General features: G+C 39.4%; 1 protein-coding gene and 1 long non-coding RNA gene across 2 annotated transcripts in view; both read left to right on the plus strand.

Moving 5' to 3' along the window:
* Positions 1–6,012: 6,012 nt before the first annotated feature.
* Positions 6,013–21,704, plus strand: LOC122936124. Its single transcript, XR_006388884.1, has 5 exons — positions 6,013–6,049; positions 11,309–11,344; positions 15,888–15,941; positions 16,230–16,283; positions 21,650–21,704. It is a non-coding gene; the product is annotated as an uncharacterized LOC122936124 (long non-coding RNA).
* A 434-nt stretch (positions 21,705–22,138) lies between these two features.
* The window catches only part of COL19A1 (collagen type XIX alpha 1 chain), a 280,859-nt gene continuing 277,385 nt past the window's right edge, over positions 22,139–25,612 (plus strand). Inside the window, exons 1-4 of the mRNA XM_044291116.1 lie at positions 22,139–22,150; positions 22,236–22,325; positions 22,782–22,826; positions 24,831–24,908. Coding sequence (XP_044147051.1) covers positions 22,139–22,150; positions 22,236–22,325; positions 22,782–22,826; positions 24,831–24,908 — 225 coding nt within the window. The remainder of the gene's footprint in view (positions 22,151–22,235; positions 22,326–22,781; positions 22,827–24,830; positions 24,909–25,612) is intronic.

Genomic DNA, 25,612 nt, shown 5'->3' on the forward strand with positions numbered 1-25,612 from the left:
GTTTGTTCCTACAGTTGAAAGTATCATTTTTAAAAACCTTATTTCAGGAATTGTAAGAAAAATTCATGAATTCATAAATATTAATAAGATGATTCTGGTATTGTCAATTAATTTATGAAAAGTTGAAAAGATGAAGTTCCTTAAAACGCACTGCAAATTAGTGCCTTCATATTTATTCCGAAGACAATTACAAGGCAGACCTTTTTAATCATCCCCCCAGCCATAGAGACTTTTGAAGAAAAACAGAATTACTTGCTCCCTTCTGTTTAGTTCTGGCTCCCATGCTGCTGGGTCATGTGTTGCTTGAGGACATGTTACTGGTAAGGTGAGTCATTGGCCGCAGTGGTGCATGTGACCCCGTCCCTGTGGATATTGAAAGACACTTATCGGAAATTTAGTGCAGACAGCCAGGGAGCCGGAACCAAACGAGCAGTGGAATCCAGGTAAGTATGTTGCTTTTCACAAGTCCCTCTGGCTGTGGGGGTGTTAAAAAAAACTCCTGGTAGTTGATGACTGTGTATTATCCTTCTATGACCTTGTGAGGACATAGAGCAAAGCTCATGAGATTATCATGATGGACATACCTGTTATGGTGTAGGAAATAGCACCTGATCATGATAAATACTGTATATATCTATCATTGGTTATTAACAGTTAAACACTGAAATAATAGCACAGTATGCAGTAAGCTCCTGAGCTCCATCTAGGGGTGGATGCATGCAGTCAACATGTTTTCCTTTAATGACGGCAAATTGTAACTCTCCATCAGAAATAGAAAGTACTAATCACTATAAAGATGTATTAAATTTGAGATAAACATTATTTTGAACTTAAAATGATATAACAAACATAATAAATGGTAAAGATTAATTTTGAGGTCCTCCAATCAATTTAGTGGGTATTGTTGTCAGATGCAATAATTGAAATAGGTCCATGTCGGACAGTACTTATGGCATGATTGGGAAGTAAAGTACCTGTACTTCCTGAGCTAAAACTTTTGTTAAGACTCCCTTTACAGAAAACTTGAGAAAGAATAATGATATAACTGACATGAAGATAGTTAAATAAATGTTGGCCAGGTTGGCTGTAAGAGCAAAATGTCAGCCTAGTCATTACAGCCACAATGGGACCTCCATGTTGGCAGAAACAATATGTTAAGCTTATGTCTATTTCATGCAATTTGCACCTGGCATCAAATCTCAGACAAAATGCATTATTGAGATCTCTTCTGTTTAAAATGGTGTTATCAGGTCTACTATTCAATTCCATGTTCAGGCGTATTTAGAGGCAAAATGTAAATTGGTTCCTGCAGATATATCATTGCATAATAATTGCAAAATTATTTGAGGCTTAGCAGATCTAAATTTCTGGGAATTTCCATCAAAAGTATAAAACTTTTTATGTTCTCCGCTCAAAGTGCATATTGAGGTGTTGTTAGTTTTTGGCTGGAAGTACAACCTGCCAAACTATATTCATTAGTCCTGAAAAGCATATTTAATGAATGACATGTCCTTATGGCATTGTAATATCAGTCTGGCCTGTGTATTGTGTGAGACAATCAAGATTTTGCTGGAAAGTTTGAGATGAGAGACCGAAATAAAATACTTCGGAGGAGGGAATTTGTTTATTCGCCGGATAATTAATAGTAATTTAATGAGGTTATAATAATAAATGTTGAGATAAAATAATTTATTGCAGTTGACTACAGGTCATCACTGCTGTTTACAGCAACAGATAACCAAATAAGTTACATATTCATGCATGCAGGTTTACTGCATTGAAATAGAAAGAGCAAGAGATAACAGTGTCACTTGATAATTATTATTAGATTCGCACATTACAGTTTTCAGATTTTTCACACGTGGTTGCTGGTGTATCACAAATAATAATTAAGGCAAAAAAATCTTATAAAATAGCACATGCAAATTGCCCTTAGGGCTTAGGCATCCAGCTATATTATGGATCTGTGTTACACTTATCCGTAAAACAGAACCCATAGAAATCTTTCTGTGTACAATGTATATATATATATATATATATATATATATATATATATCTACCTCTGATTTAATATTGGTCCTTGGTGGATTGGTTCTTGTAGCATGCTCTAGAAAAGACTACTAAAAACCCGACATTAGCATCAGTTATGTTAACTGAACCAACCCGTTGTAATTGATTATTACATTTCTGTAATGCACAGGGATATTAGACAGCATAATATAACAGCATAAAGCCTATAGGGGTGTATTTCAGTAAAATAAGAAAAATATATATACGCACTGAACTATTAAATAGTTTTATGGTTAAAGTGTATAGTGGCCTATTTTATTCCAACAAGAAATATATATTCTCAGGTCACTTCTATAGTTATTTCTGTTGAAAGCATATAGGGGCGTATTTTCGTTAAAAAAAAAAGGAAAATATATACGCACTACACTGTTGCAGTTATTTCTGGTGAAAGCGTATAGGGGCATATTACATTAAAAAAAGAAAAATATATTTTCAGTTCATTTCTGCAGTTAATTCTGGCGAAAGCGCATAATGACCTATTTCAGTGCAACAAGAAAAATATATGCTCAGTTCACTTCTGCAGTTATTTCTGTTGAAAGCGTATAGGGGCGTATTATAGTAAAAAAATAAAAATATATAAGCATTTCACTGGTGCACTTATTTGTGGCAAAAGCGTTCAGTGGCCTATTTCAGTACAAAAAGAAAAATATATTCTCAGTTCACGTCAGCGGTTATATGTGTTAAAGGCTTGACTGTGAGTCAGCAGGGTGGCAGCAGTAGGAGGCTGGGAGCCAAATGTGCCCTGGGTAGAGCACCTGCTTTGCCGCAGCCTACTTGCTGGGAAGAAGCGGTGCAGGGGTTCACGGAAGTAGCGGCTGTAGCAGTCAGTCAGTTATATGTGTTATTTTGTATTTCAGTACAAACAGAAAAATACATTCTCAGTTCACATTGGCGGTTATATGTGTTGAAAGCATGGCTGGGATTCAGCAGGGTGGCAGCAGTTGGAGGTCGGGAGCCAAACGTGCCCAGGGTAGAGCACCTGCTTTACAGCAGCCTAGCTACCCAGGAAGTAGCAGCGGTTCATGGAAGTAGCAGCAGTAGCAGTCAGTCAGTGCAGCGATTATATATGGTAAAATCTTTATTAAAGTATTTCGGTCGAAAAACTACATTTATTCACATGATTTAACCCCTCAGATGAACACCGTAAAAAAATATATATATAAAAACTGTGTAAAAAAGCCATTTTGTCACCTTACATCACAAAAAGTGTAATAGCAAGCGATCAAAAAGTCATACGCACCCCAAAATTGTACCAATCAAACCGTCATCTCATCCCGCCAAAAATTATACCCTAAGAGAATAGCCCCAAAAATAGAAAAAACTATGGCTCTCAGACTATGGTGACACTAAAACATGATTTTTATGTTTAAAAAATTATATTACTGTATAAAACAAATAAATAAAAAAAGTATACATATTAGGTATCGCCACGTCCGTATCAACCTTCTCTATAAAAAATATCACATGACTTAACCCCTCAGGTGAACACCATAAAATATATAAACTGTGTAAAAAAGCCATTTTGTCACCTTACATCACAAAAAGTGTAATAGCAAGCAATCAAAAAGTCATATGCACCCTAAAATGGTACCAATCAAACCGTCATCTCATACTTTAAAAAATGAGCCCCTACATTCGCCCAAAAAACAATAAAAAAAAACTATGCCTTTCAGAATATGGAGACACTAAAAAATCCTTTTAGAATGTTGTGAATTTTTCCCAATTTTTGGTAAATTTGGTATTTTTTTATAAATAAAAATGAAACATTTTGATTCATATTTACCACTGTCATGAAGTACAATATGTGACGAGAAAACAGTCTCAGAATGGCTTAGATAAGTAAAAGAGTTTAAATCCTAGCAGAAACTTTTCTGAAACACAGGCTAAATTAGATTTAAATACACTGGGGTGTCCCCAAGCACTGACTCCATATATGGACATAGCTATATATGGAGTCAGAGCAGGGACTCCTAAGCTGAACTAGAGTCCCCAAACCCTTGCCTCTTCAGAGCAGGGAGTGCCTCGGGTTCTCCCATTGACTTCCATTGTGCTGCGGTGCTCGGTGGAACACCCGAGCATTGCGAAGTGTTCTACACAAGCACTTTGCTGAAACCAATGAAAACAAAGTAAGAAAAAAGTAATGTCCTGTGACATGTGCAGTACTAGCTGGATAGCGAAGGAAATTTCTAAGTTGCCGCGCATGCACGAAACTCTGCTACTAACGAAACGGCCGTAATGATGCAGGTACAAGCGGGCAAGCGGGTGACCTGTGGAGAGGAGATGGCCATTACCGCCCACCCCAACAGACATGCCTGCCTGATCCCCTGAATATGCCGGTTTTCCGGCGAAATATGTCGGGAGTCAGCCCGCATCATGATTTAACTTTATATAGGGAAAGAGTAGGCAACAAGATAGCTATGTAGCCGGTGAAGGTGCACAACTAGCTGGCTACACTGTTTCCTATTTAATAAGCCGCTTGACAAATACTGATAGCAGTTCAATTAACCACTTAGAGACTGGATAAAATATAGGGCAAAAGTCTGCCAACTACTGAGATTTTTAATCCGTCTCACTTTAGGTGTTTAGTCATGTTTTAAAAGCAATATAAATTAAAAGTTATGTCTTAGCTACTGGAGCACATGTAAATAGACATTCTATAGTCATAAAAACTAAATGTAAATAATTTAACAATGTTATAAACGTCATACACGGGGCTCAGTGGTCCTTTATTTTGAGTGCTGTGGAGGTCACAGTTCAGGGGGCAGGAAGGGTGCCCATTCAGGCCATCCTCAAAAGACGAAATTAAAAACCACGCCCCCGGGTCCTGATAAGCCACTCCCCGAGCCAGTTGAAAAAATTTATGTAAAAATCAACTTCTGTCAGCTGCAGGGAGAAAGTCACCCTCCCTCCCACCCCTGTGCTGCTGTCTGTATGTGAGCTGCTCAAAAGGACATCCCTGTGTCCGTCCAGGCCCTGCTCCAGACAGAGGACAGGGAGACTGAAAATCAGACTGTCCTGCCTAAAATTGGACCTCTTGCCACCCTATGGGAAGGCTGCTGTGGAAGTCAGTGTTAAAGAAGTTTTACCATCTCAGACAATGGGAGCATATCGCTAGGATATTCCCCCATTGTCTGATAGGTGCTGGTCCCAACTCTGACCCGCACCTATCAGACAATGGATATGCCCCTATTGTATGTGATGGGAATACCACTTTAAGGGACAGATTGCTATAGATGCCACTGTTAAGGGGGCGTGATGTTGTGGAAATCACTGTTAATGAGATGGGGTACTGTGGAGGTCACTAATAAAGTGGCGGCCGCTGTTAAGGTCACTGTTAAAGGAGAGGGTCGCTGTGGAGGTCACTGTTAAGGGGACAAGATGCTGTGGAGCTCACTGTTTAAGGGGCGGGAGCTGTGGAGTTCTCTGTTAAGGGAGTAGGAAACAGTGGGGGTAACGTTTAAGGGGATGTCCACTATGGAGGTCAGTTTTAAGGGGCAGGGTGTTGTGGAGGTCACATTTTAAGGGAACAGAGCTCTGTGGAGGTCACTGTTAAGGGGCGTGTTATTGTGTAAATCACTGTTAAGGAGACCGGGTACTGTGAAGGTTGCTAATAAAGGGGCGGCCGCTGTTGAGGTCACTATTAATGGGGAGGGCACTGTGGATGTTACTGTTAATCGGGGCAGGCTGTTGTGGAGGTCACTGTTAAGGGGGCGGGGTGCTGTAGATGTCACTGTTATAATGGATACTGTTGATATCTTTTAACGACACATACAAACATTATATGAAATAGATGAAATATACCTGTGCGAAGCTGGGTTCTTCTGCTAGTATTACATATAGTTAATTATCAGAAGATCTAAAGATTGCATTTATTGTCGTTTTATTAGCTAATTGGTGTGGAGTTTTTATGCAGTAACTACTATTCACCATGTGTCTCTTACAGGCCACGTCTGACACAAAAGGAGAAAAAGGTGACCCTGTGAGTAAAACTGAGACATATTATTCATGGCACAGACTGAATTGTTTTTAGCATGGTTTCAAATTGAACATTTTTTTGGCATTGAAAGTCAATCAATCTTTTTCAAATATGAATGTGTTTTTATGGATCATTGGATTTACTTGAAAGTATTTCAAAACAGCTGAACTCATGGAGGACTTTTTAGCGTTAAAATGACCGAGAGATGGTTTGATTAGGAAATAATCAATGCCAACAACATAAACTAATTATTTTACCCAATCCTAGACCCAATGGATGGATGAAATTCTCTTAGTAACTTTTTTAAAATAATCTGGAAAATGTTAGGCAAGTTAAAAAAAATTTTTTTTTATCTTCCCACAAAGGTATCAGACTGAATACATCAATGTTTAGAATTATTTTGTTGCAATAATATATGTATAACATTTGAAGTAGTAAACTGATTTATTTATTTTTGGGGTTTTATTTGGTTTTATATAATTAAAGCTTAATCATGTTACATTGATTTGTTCTCTAAGCGGACCCCCAAAGGAAATGACTGACCACAGTGCACGTGCACCATGCTCTCCATTTGTTTCTATGGAAGTTTTGAAAATAGCTGAGCGAGCACCCTTGGCTATTTTAAGGAGTCCCATAGAAATTAATAGAGCACACACAGCGAAAGTGCAGACACCATTACATTCACTTCTATGGGACTGCCGGAGATAGCCGAGCCAATGATCAGCTATTTTCAGCAGTCCCATAGAAATGAATGGAGGCTGTGCATGTATGGCTGCTCTCTGCTCACTTTGGGGGTTCTGTTCTGGAGATAGGTTTGGGTCCTGGAGTTGAGACCTGCACCCACCTGACATTGGTGGTATATCCTAGCGATATGACACCAATGTCTCAGATGAGGCAACCCCTTTAATGCTTCAATCCTTGCTCTTTTTCCAGTGTTTCTGTTACTTGTATAATAGATATCCCGTATACCTGTGAATAGATATCCTGTATACATCCAAAGGCTGAAAATCTACACAGTATTTAGCTTGGATCCTAGGTACTCAGCTTGTGGTACATGTACCACAGGTGGCACACACCATCTTTCTAGGGAGTACTCACACTGTCATCATCATGATGTGCTTTTAATGTGCAACATTATTAGGGATGAGGGATGAAACATCCAAAGTCGATTCGCATAAAACTTTGTTCCAGTACTGTATGGAGAAAGCGCTCTGTACAGTATTAGAATGCATTGGCTCCGATGAGCTGAAGTTATTACTTTGCGAAGTCTCGCGAGACTTAGCGTAATAACTTAAAAAATTGATTTCCACTGTAAATAAAAACATTTCATCTGAGCCAATACAGTCTAATACTGTACTGAGCGCTCGCTCCGTATAGTATTGAAACAAAGTTTTATGTGAATCGACTTCGGATGTTTCATTTAAAGTGATGTCATGTTGTATTTCAGTAGAAGGTGCAGCATAGAAAAATTGAGAGATGTGCCATAGACAATAGTTTTCTGGCTAAAAGTATTTCCCTCAGGATAACACATCTTAGCTACAGAGATACTATTATGCAAGAGAGAGAGATTAGTAATGTGTAATGCAATGTAATGTCCTCACAGAGGATTGTCTAGAAAATATAAATTTTTAGCAAACACTGAGGCTACTTTCAGGGCTCTCACAAGCGGTCCAAAAACGGATCTGTTTTGCCCCAATGCATTCTGAATGGATAAGGATCCGTTCACTATTCATCAGTTTGGCTACGTTCCGTCTACATTCTGCTTTGGAGGCGGACACCAAAACGATGCTTGCAGCGTTTTGGTGTCCGTCTGACGAAACTGAGCCAAACGGATCTGTCCTGGCACACAATGTAAGTCAATGGGGACGGATTTGTTTTTACTGACACAATATGGCACAATAGAAAACGGATCCGTCCCCCATTGACTTTCAATGGTTTTCAAGACGGATCCGTTTTGGCAATGTTAAAGATAATACAAACGGATCCGTTCTGAACCGATGCATGCGGTTGTATTATTGGTGCGGATCCGTCTGTGCAGATCTATGACGGATCCGCACCAAACAACAAAGTGAAAGTAGCCTAAAATGTGAAAAGTTTTAGGTCTAAAGGTCCCTTTACACGGGTTGATACAGAAGCGTTCCTTCCCGACAATTACTTGCTTGCTGCTGGAAATGACAGCAGCATTTTCATGCAGCGATCTCCTCCACAGTATGAGGAGGAGTGATCACTAATGCCATCATTCGTCTCCATATTGACTAGTTGTTTGCCGGCAGCAGATGCTGTTTACACAGCACGATCTGCTGTGCTTAAATGATGATTTCGTCACTGCACAAATGATCCATTGCCCGATGAACGAGCATTTTGCTTGTTCATCTGGTAATCGGCTGTACATTTACACTGCCAAATAATTGCTAACGAGCGCTTTTATGAACACTGGTTAGCTGTTATCTACTAGATTCTCCACCCATGTAAAGTGCCTTTAACTTTATACGGGTTCCAAGCGAGCAAAGATCTTGAACATGATAAGGTACCGAAAGATAGTGATGTCGCGAACATAAAATTTTCCGTTCGCGAACGGCGAACACAAATTTCCGCAAATGTTCGCGAACGGGCGAACCGGGCGAACCGCCATAGACTTCAATAGGAAGGCGAATTTTAAAACCCACAGGGACTCTTTGTGGCCACAATAGTGATGGAAAAGTTGTTTCAAGGGGACTAACACCTGGACTGTGGCATGCCGCAGGGGGATCCATGGCAAAACTCCCATGGAAAATTACGTAGTTGACGCAGAATGTGGTTGAATTGCAATGCGATTAATATAACCTGCATTAATCACATTGCGATTACAACTTAGATCTGAGTTCCTAATGGTGGTATTGCTACAATTGACGAATATATTCTTCGTTATATTCTAGCAATACAACCATTAGGAACCCAGCTCTAAGTTGAATTCGCAATGCGATTAATATAACCTGTATTATTCACAGTGCGATTACAACTTAGGTCTGAGTTCATAATGGTTGTATTGGTCGCACCGTCACGTGGTAAAGGGGGACGGGGGTGTGACTCACTGCAGCCTGGTGAGCAATGGGGCGCCGCGGCAGCTGCCCTGCAGGAGTCTCTGGTGCCGGGAGGAGGAGGTAGGTAGAGCGGCTCTGACTTTATAGACCAAATTATTTTAATAATACCCCAATAATAATAAGTTAATAACCTAACCCCATTCATAAATTACTGGTCGATTATTATAGAGACGGCCCCAGGCCAGGAGACATAAGGGGTTGGGTTGAACTGTGGGCTGGGGCCACCCGGCCACATTTACTAATCTTTGCTCAGGTAGGCCCTCATAAATATAGACCCACATGGTGTGGACTGGTCATTTTTACTAAGGAATATAGTTTAAACATTTATGTGCAAAAGAGAAAATAAGAAGTCAGCTCCAATCTGATATCTGCACATAGATCAAGACTCTGGGTCTATGCAGATATCTGGTTGGAGCTGACTTAGCGACTTCTTTTTTTTTCTCTTTATCTCTTTATTATGGCTTCGGGGGGGGGGGGGGTGACACCATTTTCTACCGCACCGGGTGACACCAGCCATAGCAACGCCACTGTAACCATTAGGAACCCAGGTCTAAGTTGAATTCGCAATGCGATTAATATAACCTGTATTAATCGCATTGAGATTACAACTTAGTCAAATTTGTGACACTGCAGCTTCAGAATGAATCTAAGATGGATGCTGTCCCTAAGATGGATGCTGTCCCTAAGATGGATGCTGTCCTTGCTATTTGATTGGAGGTGGGAGGGTCTGGGAGGATGGGTATGGCGCTGATTGGCTGGAATGTGTCTGCTGACTGTGAGGTACAGGGTCAAAGTTTTCTCAATGATGACGTATAGGGGGCGGACCGAACAGCGCATATGTTCGCCCGCCACGGCGAACGCGAACAAGCTATGTTCGGCGGAAACTATTCGCCGGCGAATAGTTCGGGACATCTCTACTGAAAGACAAGGAAGTATAATAGATGTTTCATTATACAATGAGCTTATAACAAAGCCACTGTTTTAATTCCACTTGAAAGTGGATAACAATGAATCCTAAAAGACCACTCAACTTACCGTATAATTAGAGATGATTGAATTGGTTTTAAAGAATTAGAATTCAACCGTAACAAAAATTTGGGTCAATTTCAAATCTGAAATTTTGGTGATTTGATGCAAGAGAATTTACCAAAATGCCATTAGACATTTTTCAGATCAAAAGACAGGAACAATGAAAAAGCAGGATCAACTGACCCTAGGTGGTGTGTGTGTGTGTGTGTATACATACCAATAGGCATTTGCCACCAAAAAAAGTAAAAATCAAAAATGAAAAACTTACTGTAAAAAATGCTACAGTGCGGTTTATTTTTAACGAGGCTGTTTGTTACCACCAACAGCCATGCATTTACCTATAGCCATGTATGTCACTGTAACTTTAATATTACTAAACCTGGCTTGGTGGTAAAGAGTTTGATAAGGATTTGATACAGTCCTAGGAGACCTCAGAGTATCATCCACAACTTGTCAGGGCAATTGGAACACTTACGATTCAGGTCAAATTAGTTAAAATCCCAATCGAATCGCCCCAAATAATTCGGCCAATTCGAATCCGAATCAATAAATTCACTCATCACTACTTATAATACGTTTTGATGGCAAGAAGAAGACTGCAGACTGCACTGTTCTTGCTGTCAGGTATATAGGAAACCATACAGACTGGCAAAAATGCCAGTGTGAAATGCGCATTCAGAAAAGGATTGGCAACAGCCTTAAATGTGCAAACATTTATTCTGCCAGGTAGCACTGATGTGGGGGATTACTGGTCAGACGAGAAAATGAAAATAAAAAGAATGGAAGCAGAAAGCTTCAGTTTTAGCAGTGTGATCATGATTTATATCAGTGCTGATTGAAGAAAACTACAGGCAAATAGGCATCATTTTTCAAAATATTATAGATGGTGTCATTGGTTAAATATCAATATATCAGATTTATGTTTGTAGGCAAAGATTTAAAACCATTAAAGGTTCACAAAATTTAGCCTAATATTTTTTCATTATGTTATATTAATGGCAAATATCAAATAAAAATCTGTGTATGACTATAAAATTCATTACGGCTCTGTATTCTGCATGATGCTTAAACTTAATCATTTTCTCTGTGTCTGTTGAAACAGTTTTAATGAACAGAACTTGGAAAATAATCGTGCTTTTCTTTTTTTTGGAAGGGAGAAACTGGAACTAAAGGAGAGCAGGGATTAAAGGTAATGTATTGATCTTGAAACTGAATTATGTAAGGTCTTGTTCACACTGATGTGCTGCCAGGTTTCTATTGCTTTGGATGGGCAGAATAGCATATCCTGCTGCTGCTAAACAATAGAAAGCCTCATAGATTCCATTACATGCAGAGGTGCACCTAGCCTTTCTGTGGCCTTTCTGCTGATTCGAGAACTCCCCAACCTCCCCAATTTCTTAACCTAACCTCTTCCCTCCAGCCCTACTGTTAAAGACATATTTGGAAAACATTACATACAGAGCTACAAAATATACAGGGTAATACAGAGCCACATACTGTGCCCGCTGTGCTTCTCAATACTATTCTGCAGAAACAGATAATCCCACTTCCGCTGCCCCCTCTTGCCCCTACCTGGTGCTGCCTGAGGCGATCGCCTCACCTCGCCTCATTGGTGGTGCACCCCTGGTTACATGACAAAGGGATTCATCATGTATGTTATAGAATGATCCTCTAAAACAGAAGCAAAAGCATCACTACATCACTGTGAACTGAAAGAAATGCCAATGCATGTTCTTGAAGCATGGAAGTGAAAATTGGTGACCATGAAATATATTGTGGTGCTAAGCTATTCAGTGTGAAAGACACTTTTTTCTCCTGGCTAAAAGAGGGGGGTTCTGAGAAAGGGACCACCGTATATCTTCCATATACAGGGAGTGCAGAATTATTAGGCAAGTTGTATTTTTGAGGATTAATTTTATTATTGAACAACAACCATGTTCTCAATGAACCCAAAAAACTCATTAATATCAAAGCTGAATATTTTTGGAAATAGCTTTTAGTTTGTTTTTAGTTTTAGCTATTTTAGGGGGATATCTGTGTGTGCAGGTAACTATTACTGTGCATAATTATTAGGCAACTTAACAAAAAACAAATATATACCCATTTCAATTATTTATTTTTACCAGTGAAACCAATATAACATCTCAACATTCACAAATATACATTTCTGACATTCAAAAACAAAACAAAAACAAATCAGTGACCAATATAGCCACCTTTCTTTGCAAGGACACTCAAAAGCCTGCCATCCATGGATTCTGTCAGTGTTTTGATCTGTTCACCATCAACATTGCGTGCAGCAGCAACCACAGCCTCCCAGACACTGTTCAGAGAGGTGTACTGTTTTCCCTCCTTGTAAATCTCACATTTGATGATGGACCACAGGTTCTCAATGGGGTTCAGATCAGGTGAACAAGGAGGCCATGTCATTAGTTTTTCTTCTTTTATACCCTTTCTTGCCAGCCACACAGTGGAGTACTTGGACGCGTGTGATGGAGCATTGTCCTGCATGAAAATCATGTTTTTCTTGAAGGATGCAGACTTCTTCCTGTACCACTGCTTGAAGAAGGTGTCTTCCAGAAACTGGCAGTAGGACTGGGAGTTGAGCTTGACTCCATCCTCAACCCGAAAAGGCCCCACAAGCTCATCTTTGATGATACTAGCCCAAACCAGTACTCCACCTCCACCTTGCTGGCGTCTGAGTCGGACTGGAGCTCTCTGCCCTTTACCAATCCAGTCACGGGCCCATCCATCTGGCCCATCAAGACTCACTCTCATTTCATCAGTCCATAAAACCTTAGAATAATCAGTCTTGAGATATTTCTTGGCCCAGTCTTGACGTTTCAGCTTGTGTGTCTTGTTCAGTGGTGGTCGTCTTTCAGCCTTTCTTACCTTGGCCATGTCTCTGAGTATTGCACACCTTGTGCTTTTGGGCACTCCAGTGATGTTGCAGCTCTGAAATATGGCCAAACTGGTGGCAAGTGGCATCTTGGCAGCTGCACGCTTGACTTTTCTCAGTTCATGGGCAGTTATTTTGCGCCTTGGTTTTTCCACACGCTTCTTGCGACCCTGTTGACTATTTTGAATGAAACGCTTGATTGTTCGATGATCACGCTTCAGAAGCTTTGCAATTTTAAGAGTGCTGCATCCCTCTGCAAGATATCTCACTATTTTTGACTTTTCTGAGCCTGTCAAGTCCTTCTTTTGACCCATTTTGCCAAAGGAAAGGAAGTTGCCTAATAATTATGCACACCTGATATAGGGTGTTGATGTCATTAGACCACACCCCTTCTCATTACAGAGATGCACATCACCTAATATGCTTAATTGGTAGTAGGCTTTCGAGCCTATACAGCTTGGAGTAAGACAACATGCATAAAGAGGATGATGTGGTCAAAATACTCATTTGCCTAATAATTCTGCACTCCCTGTAATCTAGAAAGGAATTGAGTGGACAACCGCACTGAAGGGGCTGTGCAGAATTGGAAAACGATGGCTGCTTTTTTTTTTTCTTAAAAGAACTGAAACACATTTGTCCACATTTAGTAGCATAGTAACATTGCATATAATGCCGAAAAAAGACATTTGTCAATCCAGTTCGGCCTGTTATCCTGCAAGTTGATCCAGAGGAAGGCAAAAAATACCCCTGTGAGGTAGAAGCCAATTTTTCCTACTTAAGGGGAAAAAAAATCCTTCCCGACTCCATTCAGGCAATCAGAATAACTCCCTGGATCAACGACCCCTCTCTAGAAGCTATAGCCTGTAATATTATTACACTCCAGAAATACATCCAGAAATCCCCTCTTAAAATTCCTTTATTGTACTCACCATCATCACCTTCTCAGGCAGAGAGTTCCATAGTCTCACTGCTCTTACCGTAAAGAATCCTCTTCTATGTTTGTGTACAGACCTTCTTTCCTCCAGATGCAGAGGATGTCCCCTCGTCACAGTCACAGTCCTGGGGATAAATAGATGATAAGATAGATCTCTGTACTGACCCCTGATATATTTATACATAGTGAATAGATCTCCCCTCAGTCATCTTTTATCTAAAGTGAATAACCCTAATGTTGATAATCTTTCAGGGTACTGCAGTCCCCCCTTTCCAGTTTCTACTTTAGTTGCCCTCCTCTGAACCCTCTCCAGCTCTGCTATGTCTGCCTTGTTCACAGGAGCCCAGAACTGTACACAGTACTCCATGTGTGGTCTGACTAGCGATTTGTAAAGTGGTAGGACTATGTTCTCATCACGGGCATCTATGTCCCTTTTGATGCAACCCATTATCTTATTGGCCTTGGCAGCAGCTGCCTGACACTGGTTTTTGCAGCTTAGTTTGCTGTTTACTAAAATTCCTAGGTCCTTTTCCATGTTAGTGTTACCCAGTGTTTTACCATTTAGTATGTACTGGTGACTTGCCTTATTCCTTCCCATGTGCTTAACCTTACATTTGTCAGCGTTAAACCTCGTCTGCCACTTCTCCGCCCAAGCCTCTAATCTATCCAGACCCCTCTGTAGCAGTATACTGTCCTCTTCCATGTCAATTATTTTACACAGTTTAGTGTCATCTGCAAAACTTTATATTTTACTATGCAAGCCTTCTACAAGATCATTAATAAATATATTTAATAGAATAGGGCCCAATACTGACCCCTGAGGTACTCCACTAGTGACAGTGACCCAATCTGAGTGTGTACCGTTAATAACCACCCTCTGTTTTCTATCACTGAGCCAGTTACTTACCCACATACAGACGTTTTCCCCCAGTCAGAGCATTCTAATTTTATATACTAACCTTTTATGTGGTACAGTGTCAAATGCTTTGGAGAAGTCCAGATATACTGCATCCATTGATTCGCCGCTGTCAAGTCTAGAACTTACCTCCTCATAGAAACTGATTAAATTAGCTTGACATGACCGATCCCTCACGAAGCAATACTGATATGGCGGTATTTGCTTATTTTCATTGAGGTACTCCAAAATACCATCTCTTAGAAAACCTTCAAACTGTTTACCCACAACAGATGTTAAACTTACTGGCCTATAGTTTCCAGGCTCTGTTTTTGGACCCATTTTGAATATTGGCACCACATTTGCTTTGCGCCAATCCCGTGGAACACTCCCTGTCAGTATAGAGTCCTTAAAAATCTGAATTAAGGGTAACATGACATTACTTAATTCTCTTAGGATACGGGGGTGTATGACATACGGTCCTGGCGAATTGTATTTTTTTATATTTATGACACATATGATCACTTACATTCATTAAAACTTCTGAAGGAGAGCGGCCATAGTGCTAGGTTAATGTCCAAATTACTGATGGTAACACGTAAGTTCCATTCACACTTGTGTATTTGGTCAATATTTTACAGCATTACTGTATTTGTAAGCCAAATCCAGGAACCTAACCTTTGCTGTGTTTTGGACCCGCTACTGGTTTTTGCTTATAAATACTATTGCAAAATATGGATCAGAATATGCCTCAACTGACAGAGGCCTTCAAATATCATGTATGTGAACTGGAATCCATCTAAACATATAAAAACATTCTCAAATGGACTAGTATCGTAGGCCAATATATGGTACTACATACCTAGCACAGCTCCCCCAAGCATATAAAAGGGCTGTGGTTGAACTCTGTTGATGAGTTGTATTTATATATTGAAATTTATAAGAATTTACATACAATATTTATGCTCAAGTTCTCTTAATGTTTACTTTGTTTTGTGATAAAGGGTGAACCAGGACATCCAGGATTGCCAGGATTTTCAGGAGCTCCTGGTATTCAGGTATGGTTTCTGTATGTAGATTTATTTTTGACATTTAACAAGGCAATGTTCTAGCTTTCTAGATAATCAATACTAAATGTAGTAGAAAAGACTTGAAAGGCTCCTAGCAGGTAATCAAAATATTTGTATTTCACTTAGTAAATTGGAATGTATAAAATAATGATGGATTCAATTGCAGTTTTGTGATGTACATCTGTAGCTTGTCACAGAACACTCAGTATTATTAAGGCAATAGATTCACTTCTGTTTTGCCTTTAACCATTATTAATAAAGCTAAACTTGTTTTAGGGTCCAATAGGGGAACCTGGAGCTACAGGACCAAAAGGCTCATCAGGAGGAGTAGTATGTATAGTTTTCTATTTTCACAGTATTTTTGATTTATGGGTAACATATAAAACATTCATATTATTATCATGTTTGGTGCTAACTAGGAAGGTGCTGTTTTTTATAGTTTTTTTTTTCCTGACTCCATTGACTCTCTTTGGATTTTAGCTCAAGATTTTGGAGGTTATGTGGGGTAATATATTTATTCATACTGATCTTATACAGATGTCAAGCATTGCAATTACTGCCAATAGACGATGAAATGTGATGAAGCATTAAGAAAGATCCTGAAAAGGACCAAAAGAAATATATAGCTTTGGTGTGATTATTTTACTCAAGGGAAGCTTTGGTTAATGCATAAATCAGTATACACAGTAAAACTTCAGGCACATTTTTATAATTAGCAGAAATAACTTACAGTATCAGGTTAATGTAACATACTGTACCATAGCTCATTCATTCAAGGCATTAATTTATTTATTCATCGTGACCTCACAAATTTAAGTTTACATGGTTCCCCTTAAAGAGTTAGAAATACTGTCTTTTTTGCTCTATAAGACGCACCTGCCCATAAAACACACCTACTGTAGGTTTTAGAGAAGGACAATAAGGAAAAAATATTTTTCATTAGACCTCAGTTCAGAGCCCCTGTCAAACCCTGTTAATCAGACATCAGCTTAGAGCCCCAATCAGACCCCCAATGTTAATCGGACCTCAGCTCATACCCCCAATGTTAATAAGACCCCCAGACTTCTGGAACCAAGGCAAACTAGGCAAGAACAGGCAGGTATAAGACAAGGCTTCGGGAACAGTCTAGAGACTTTAGTAGCAAACATTACACAGAAGCATACATTGTTCCACAACCAGGGTCTGGCCACACAGGGACATAACAAATAGACATAGCTCAAGAATAAAATGTCAGGAGATTTTAGCATATAGACAAAAGGTACAGATTTAAACTGGAGAATTATTCCCTACAGAAGCAGGTTGGAGAGACACACACATCACAATAGAGTAAATCACCTCCACAAGTAATCCTTAGCCAGTATGCAAACATCATAGGCAAATGTGCACTGCCATACCGAAACATGGCCCTAGATCCACATTCACAATGTACAAACAGCCCACACAGAATAAAATAGCACACAGTGAGCAGAGATTGGAACAGTACCCCTCTATACAGACACGGACAGAGAAGAGATGCAGGTCACACCCACAAGTATCCGCAGCCAGTACACATTGAACAGAGGAGTCTGTGCGCTTCCACACTGACACATGGCCCTAGATACACGACCACAATATTCAGCAACCAGCCCACATGGTATACAATGGCAAACAGTGAACAGAAGTGTAACATTTACATTAACTTCTGTGGGAGGTACAGAAACAGCTAAGCACACCTGTAGCTGACTCTCACAGGGTATACCATAAATGTTTAGAATGGAAATCCCACCTTAAAGGAAACCTGTCATCAGGATTCTGTGTATAGAGCTGAGACCATGGGTTGCTAGATGGCCACTAACACAATACCCAGTCCCCATAGCTCTGTGTGCTTTTATTGTGTAGAATTTTTTTAATATAAAATACATATGCAATTTAACCTGAGATGAGTCCTGTCCCTGACTCATCTAAGGGACAGGACTCATCTCAGGTTAATTTGCATATGTATAAAAAAAAAAATTACACAATAAAAACACAGAGAGCTATGGGGACTGGGTATTGCAGATGTGCTAGCGGCCATATAGCAACCCATATCCTCAGCTCTATACACAAAACCCCGGTGACAGGTTCCCTTCAAGTTCTGTAACAAAATCAGGGCATTCATTAAAATGCAGTAGGCATTCAACAATCTCTTCCTTGTAAATGGGTCCCCTGAAGATCCATTGTTCATACAACATATTGCTGCTAGGACCCCCAGCAACAAGTGTTTAATTTCTCTGCAGCACCACCACAGGAGAAATCAATAATCATAGCATGACAAGACCAGTATGAATTCACAATATTTTGTCACAAGATTAATCCTGAATGTATGGCCACCCTGTGGTTGTATTATGAGTTGCAGTCTGGTAAGGATTTGTCTAGCATGTTGTTTATGGCCAAATCAAAGTTTAACAGTTTATAAATTCATTGAGAGGAGGAGAGGGGAGATGGAGACTATGCCAGTACAGGCAGTCTGATGGATTTATCCCAAAACAACAGCTTCTCTCTACTATGAAACAAATGCTCTAATTGAAACTTATTATAAAAGCATTTTTATCTATAAAAATTATTCTAAAGATGTCCAATGCCTTTAAGGATCAAGTGACCTCAGACTTTATTCAACCTCTAACAACTGCCCACTTTTGATTCCCCGGAAGATAGCAAAGCATGGATCGTGGATAAATTGTGTAATTAAACGAGTAGGATTGGGGACGGGGGGGTGGGGGGGGGGGGTTTAACGCTATGGAAGAGAGTCAGGGGCTAGTGCCCACTGGGTCAAAGGTGTGTTTTGTTATTTTTTCTCTTTTCTCTCTCTCTCTCGCTCCCTCCCTCTCTCTCATATCCATGCTCTCTTGAATATTCTGCCATATTTGATCAACACTGGAATGAAAATATGCAAATCGTCTCATGGAATGTTAGAGGACTAGGTGCGGGGGTGAGACGAATGGCAATATTTAATGTTATTAAAAAAAAATTCCCATCTATTATTTGTCTTCAAGAGACGCATTTGACCAAAGATACTGTAACCACCATAGATAGGCCGTGGATACAGCATGCATTTCATGCTTTATACTCATCCTATTCCAGGGGTGTAAGTCTCCTGATACATAAGGGGGGAGGGGTGGGGATGGAGAGAGATGAGAGAGTTTTCCTTTTTCTTCTTTTTTTTTGAGGGGGGAATGGGGGGTGGAAAATTATAAATATTGATGTGGTGATATACAATTTTGTAATACTGATTTTACTTGCAGCTAAGATACTTATGTCCTTTTTCGGTATAATAAAAGCATAAAAACAATAAAAATAAAAAACAACTGCCCACTGTCTTTTGACGGTGGCAAGTACAGGACCTCAGTCTGCAGCAATGTATTTTTGTTGTCACAGCACTCCGGCGCTAAGAACTGTCTGTTATATACAGCCTGTGTTGTAACTGCTGGCTCCTTCTAAGCAAGTTTGAAGAAAGGTCCTAACCCAGCTGTTGACTTATTGATCATGCCATGATCCATACCATTGCATGATTAGAGGGGACTCCCCCCTGCTATCAGGTCACCGTATTTCTCAGTAACCCGAACATAGCTGGAGAAGTGATGCCCAGTTCTTCATAGGTCCCCAGGGCTGTCTTCACTATAAACCTGCTGTTAGGGCCCACTTGTTTTGCACTAACAGCAGTCTATGTCATAGTGGCTCAGAACATAATGTACTAGCATACAGGGGTATGCTAATATATTATAAATGTGAAATAAAGTTATAAAACATTACCTTCACAATGTTTTTTCATTGAGTACACATTAAATTTAAAAAGATGCACATATTAGGTACTGTATCTACCACACAACCAGTATCTTAGAAAAGTGAGTACACCCTTCACATTTTTTATAAATACTTTATTCTATCTTTTCATGGGACAACACTGAAGATATGAGACTTTGATACAATGTAAAGTAGTCTGTGTGCAGCTTGTATAACAGTGTAAATTTGGTGTGCCCTCAAACTAACTCAACACACAGCCATTAATGTCTAAACCACTGGAAACAAAAGTGAGTATACCCCTAAGTGAAAATTGCCAAATTGTGCCAAATTAGCCATTTTCCCTCCCCGGTGTCATGTAACTTTTTAGTGTTACAAGGTCTAAAGTATGAATGGGGAAATGGTGTGTTAAATTTGATGTTATCGCTATCACACTCTCTCATACTGGTCACTGGAAGTTCAACATGGCACAGCATTGGCAAACTCTGTGAGGATCTAAAAAAATAGTTATTACTCTACATATAGATGGCCTAGGCTATAAGAAAATTGCCAACACCCTAAAACCGAGCTGCAGCATAGTGGCTAAAACCATACAGTAGTTTAACAAGGTTCCACTCAGAACATACTTGGCCATGGTCGACCAAAGAATTTGAGTGCCTATGCTCAGCCTCAGGTTGTCTTTGCAAAATAGATATGAGTGCTGCCAGCATTGCTGTAGAGGTTAATAGGGTGGGGGGGTCAGCCTGTCAGTGTTCAGACCATACGCCGCACACCGCATAAAATTGTTTTGCATGTCGTACCAGAAGGAAAAGAAAGCCCGCAAAAAGTTTGCTGAAGACAAGCACATAGATTAAGGACATGGATTACTAGAACCATGTCCTGTGGTCTGATGAGACCAAGATAAACTTATTTGGTTCAGATGGTGTCTTGCCTACAGTCAAGCATGGTGGTGGGAGTGTCATGGGTTTGGGACTGCATGAGTGCTGCAGGTTGTGGGGAACTACAGTTTATTGAGGGAACCATGAATGCCAACATGTACTGTGACATACTGAAGCAGAGCATAGAAACATAGAAACATAGAATGTGTCGGCAGATAAGAACCATTTGGCCCATCTAGTCTGCCCAATATACTAAGTACTATGGATAGCCCCTGGCCCTATCTTATATGAAGCATGATCTCCTTACTTCAGAAACTGGACAGCATGGCAGGATTCCAACATAATAAGGACCCCAAACACACCTCCAAGATGACCACTGCCTTGCTAAATAAACTGAGGGTAAAGGTACTGGATTGATCAAGCATGTCCTCAAAACTAACCCCTATTGAGCATCTGTGGGGCATCCTGAAATGGAAGGTGAAGGAGCACAAGGTCTCTAACATCCAGCAGTTCTATGATGTTGTCATGAAGGAGTGAAAGAGGATTCCAGTGGCAACTGTGAAACTCTAATGAACTCCATGTCCAAGAGAGTTAACACAGCGATGGAAAATACTGGGGGCCACACAAAATATTGACAATATGGGCACAATTTGTCAATTTTTACTTAGGGGTGTACATTAATGGCTGTTGAGTTATTTTGAGGGCACACCAAATTTACACTGTTATACAAACTATAATGCAATTTCCTTAATGCTTTCTAAATGCTTTGAAGAATTGCTCAGGTAAGATGATCCCCATAATTATGTTCAGAAAACAGAATACAAAAATCTATAATCAGGAAAAAGATAACAAATTAGAAAAATGGATATATTTTGCTATCTAGTTTTATCTGGCAGACAACATTTTTGGAGACACGTTTCCATTAAGGACATTTCAGGCCTGGTCATTAAGGGGTTAATACATTCATTTTGGATATCTATATTTTTAAGCATATGGGATTAATTACCTACGGTATGTTGTGATTTTTATTATTGTTTTACCTACACTGACCTATTACAACAGGGATTACCTGGAGAGCATGGAATACCTGGTAAACCAGGAACCAAAGGAGAAAAGGCATGTATTCTTTAGTTAACTGTATTCTTTTACGTTACCTTTAAATTTAACTTTTGTATAACATTTTTTAATTGTACATTTAGTGAATCAGTTAGCACTAAGTTTACTTGCTAAGTGATTTATTATTATATTTAATATGAAAATATTATAGAATGAGACGTAAGAACAGTGCCCTGAACTGTATGACTAAGATGTAATTAGAGTACAATAAATAGCACACTCACTTAGTTATAGTTAGAAATGTTTATTGCACATTTTAATGATGTCTAACACCCACTTGTGTTACAACAATAACTGCTTTGTTCATCTCAAATAGCTTGCCTTTTCTGCTTAAGCTAGGTATATATATTTTTTGTTTTCCAGTTACCTTAGTATTCAATGTACTTATTGCCATTTCATTTAGTAGCACCGCAATATTACGCCTCATAGACAGATATGCTATGGAAAGTGTGCAATATAATGTCTGTACAATGCATTTTGTTGTGTTTTCCTTCATATAAACATATACAAATATTTGCTATTTATTTCAAAGGGGGATTTAGGTGGCCCTATCGGATCTCCTGGAGCTCCAGGTCCCAAAGGAGAACCAGGACCACCGGGATTTGGATTACCTGGGGAACCAGTAAGCATTCATGCTTTATTTTGCTATGCCAAGGGCATATCTATAGTATTATTCAATTATATCCAGCTTGTTTTTCTATATTTAGTTTATTCAAATACATTGTATATAGTATACCTGAAATAGTCAAAATGTGCAGACCTTTGAAATCTCAAATCTTTTATTCATAGATTTTTATGGGTTAAATAGCAGCTGTTAATAAAAACGTTTGTCTTACATGTGAGTTCATCTTCTGCCATTTTTAAATATTTGACATTTTGGAGATCTGTTTTTTGTTACTCACCAAAATGTCTTAGATAAACTAGTGATCCTATATCTGATTGTGATATATTTTCAAATGGCAGAATTAATTCACCTAGTCTCAGCTACAAAGCATTAGCTGCTATAAAATGGTCCTAATAACAAAACGGATGTGTCCTAAAATGTCTTAAGAAATTTTTTCTTGCTTTTTAAAATTAGGGGCCAATTGGCATGTCTGGTGAACCTGGACCACGGGGCCCCAAGGTGGGATTCAAATATGCCATGTTTTAATTTGTATTAGTAATTTAAATATATTAGAGATCATGTTTGTTTAATAAAAGTGTACCAATGGTTTGAAATACTTCTATATAAATCCTATAAACGCCATGTAATTTTTGTTCCCTTACCCATAGGCTTCTATAACTGGTAAACAACCTGACTCAAATATCTGTTAAGTAAAACATTAACAGAAGACAGGATGGGAATAGGGGAAGCCAGGATTTCATTGAGAGAGCGAGAGTGAAGGAGAGGAAGCAGCAAAGGAACAGTGGCTTAGAGCACACAACACATTTCTGTCGTTACTTCAGGATCTATCAGGAATAGAGAGAGAATACACACTTACAGAAAGCAGGCATGCTTTAATTTCCAGCCTTTAAGCAGAAATTGTTATCTTTGATGTCAGGAAAAAACGGAATATCCTCCAAAGTTCAGTCTAAGGCCTCATGCACACGACTGTTGTTTCATTCCGTGTCCGTTGTTCCATTTTTCGTGATTTTCTGCGGACCCATTGACCTTCAAGGGTCCGTTGAAAACTCGGCTAATGCACCGTTTGTCATCCGCGTCCGTGATCCGTGGTTCGAGTCCGTCCAAAAAATATAACCTGTCCTACTTTTTTCACGGAAAACGGTTCGCGGACCCATTCAAGTCAATGGGTCCGTGAAAAAACACGGAGGCTCACAAGATTGTCATCCGCATCCGCGCATCCGCGTCCGTTTTTTTCCTATCATTTACATGGCAAACTTGACTTAAACTTTTTTTTGCTTTCCTTCATGTCTGGTGATCCTCCAAAAATAAAGGAAGACACACAGAAACAAAAACGGAAACGGATCACGGAACAACGGAACCCCATTTTGCGGAACGGAACACAACAACGGTCGTGTGCATGAGGCCTTAGAAACTGGGTGCATTGTTTCCATTTCAAAATTCAAAGCATGCCTGTCTTTTCAGATGACTGAATAAGCTGCCATGTGTGTCACACTATATGTGACTATTACATGACTTGTATCCAGCAGTTTCTCCTCTGCGGGTCCCAGCTCTAATTCTCAGTTTTCCTTGAGCTAATGGGTGGAGACTAGCTAGTATGATGTCTCCATTACACTGTAAACACAGAGAGAAGGAGATCCTGCTCCCCAAATTCTTCCAGAGCAGCGCTCATCAGCATTACTGTTAAACATAGCATTATTTACTATTAGCTGCAGAAGCACCTCTGTGTGTATCTCTTCCTCTGTCTCTTTCATTCAACTTCTGCTCTCTCTTCCCCTTCATACACTTTTATGGTAAGACTGTAATCTGATCAATCAGTGAGCTGAAAGTCCATCTCATCTATCAGGATGGATTTTTCTGTGAATTCAAAGTGAGTAATCAGATTAGTATGGGGGGAAGGAGAAGGAAGAAGCCTGAAAGTGGAGAAAAAGGCATTTTTCTCTAATAAGAAATATGACAAGGTTATTGTATTGACTTGTGCTATTGATTAACACAGAGTTTGTTGAAACAACATTAATCCCAAAAGCATTCAATGATAATGAGCTCTGGAGTGGCCATTCCATTGTTTCTTGTTAGGGTGGGATACATTTTGTTGCATTTAGACTCAAGTGTATTTCACACTGATTCAGACATTACACATTAGTCTACTATGGAGCTTAGTTGTGATTTCTCATTGTCGTTTAGCCCACTAAAAAATAGACCTGAAAATCAACCGAGCACTACCACAATATATAGGCAGTCTTCACCTATGGAGTTATGACTGAAATGTCATTTTGGCCCGCATCTGGAGTGCCATTTTAATGGCCATTTTCACAGGAATTTATTTTAAGACAAAGATAGTCTGAGCCTTTTTCTCTAAGTAATGTTTATCTTGCATTTATTGAGCTTTTGCAGAAAAAAAATATTAAAATGTGCCATAAAAATATGATACAAATGCATTGCTGACTATCTTCTTCATATGATTTTATATTTATCCCTTTACCATACGTAATATTAATTTAACAGGGAGAAAGAGGTCTGCCAGGTGTACAGGGGTCTCAAGGAGAGCCAGGGGTACCTGGAACAGTTACAGAAGGTCCCCAAGTAAGTCCATATTTGTTCATATTGTATTAAAATGTCATATTATAACAGGAAGATGATGGATGCAGTCATCCTTAGAAGCAAGCTACAGTCGTACACGTTTAATCGCCATAAACTGATTCTATCAGTTCAGCTATTATCATCAGCACTTGGTAATGGTCCAAAATGCCCAGATATTGGTCCAAAATGAAATTATCCTAATTCTGTGCAGAGTCATCTTTAATGCCAATAAGTAAAGCTGGTTTGAAATTCTGCTTTGTTCATTGCATTCTGTGCAAACTGGATGGGAAAATGAGTATATCATTCATGAGTTAGGATTTAAACGTTCCATGCATTTTCAGCTAGCTAGCCTTCTAGGCTTTCTAGTCTATCTTTGAACACATTTCTCTTAAAGAGGACCCTTCACCACTCCTGACATGCCTGTTTTAATAGCTACATGCATTCCCCAAGAAATACCAATTCTGGAACATCTATTCTTATGACTCTATAGTATGCCCTTCCTTTATTATTTCTACTAGAAGTTTATTAATGAATTGCAAGCAGTCTGCAGTAAGGGTACAGCTGGGTGTTACCAGTTCGAGTGGTGTCCTTACACAGTCTGACTCTATCCATTCACTACTGCCAATGTCAGACTGTGCTCCTGAATTATTACATGGGGAATGCAGGTAGTTACTAAAACCGGCATGACAGGTCCTCTTTAAGTAAAT

This window comes from Bufo gargarizans, chromosome 4, assembly GCF_014858855.1.
Source record: "Bufo gargarizans isolate SCDJY-AF-19 chromosome 4, ASM1485885v1, whole genome shotgun sequence".
NCBI lineage: Eukaryota > Metazoa > Chordata > Amphibia > Anura > Bufonidae > Bufo > Bufo gargarizans.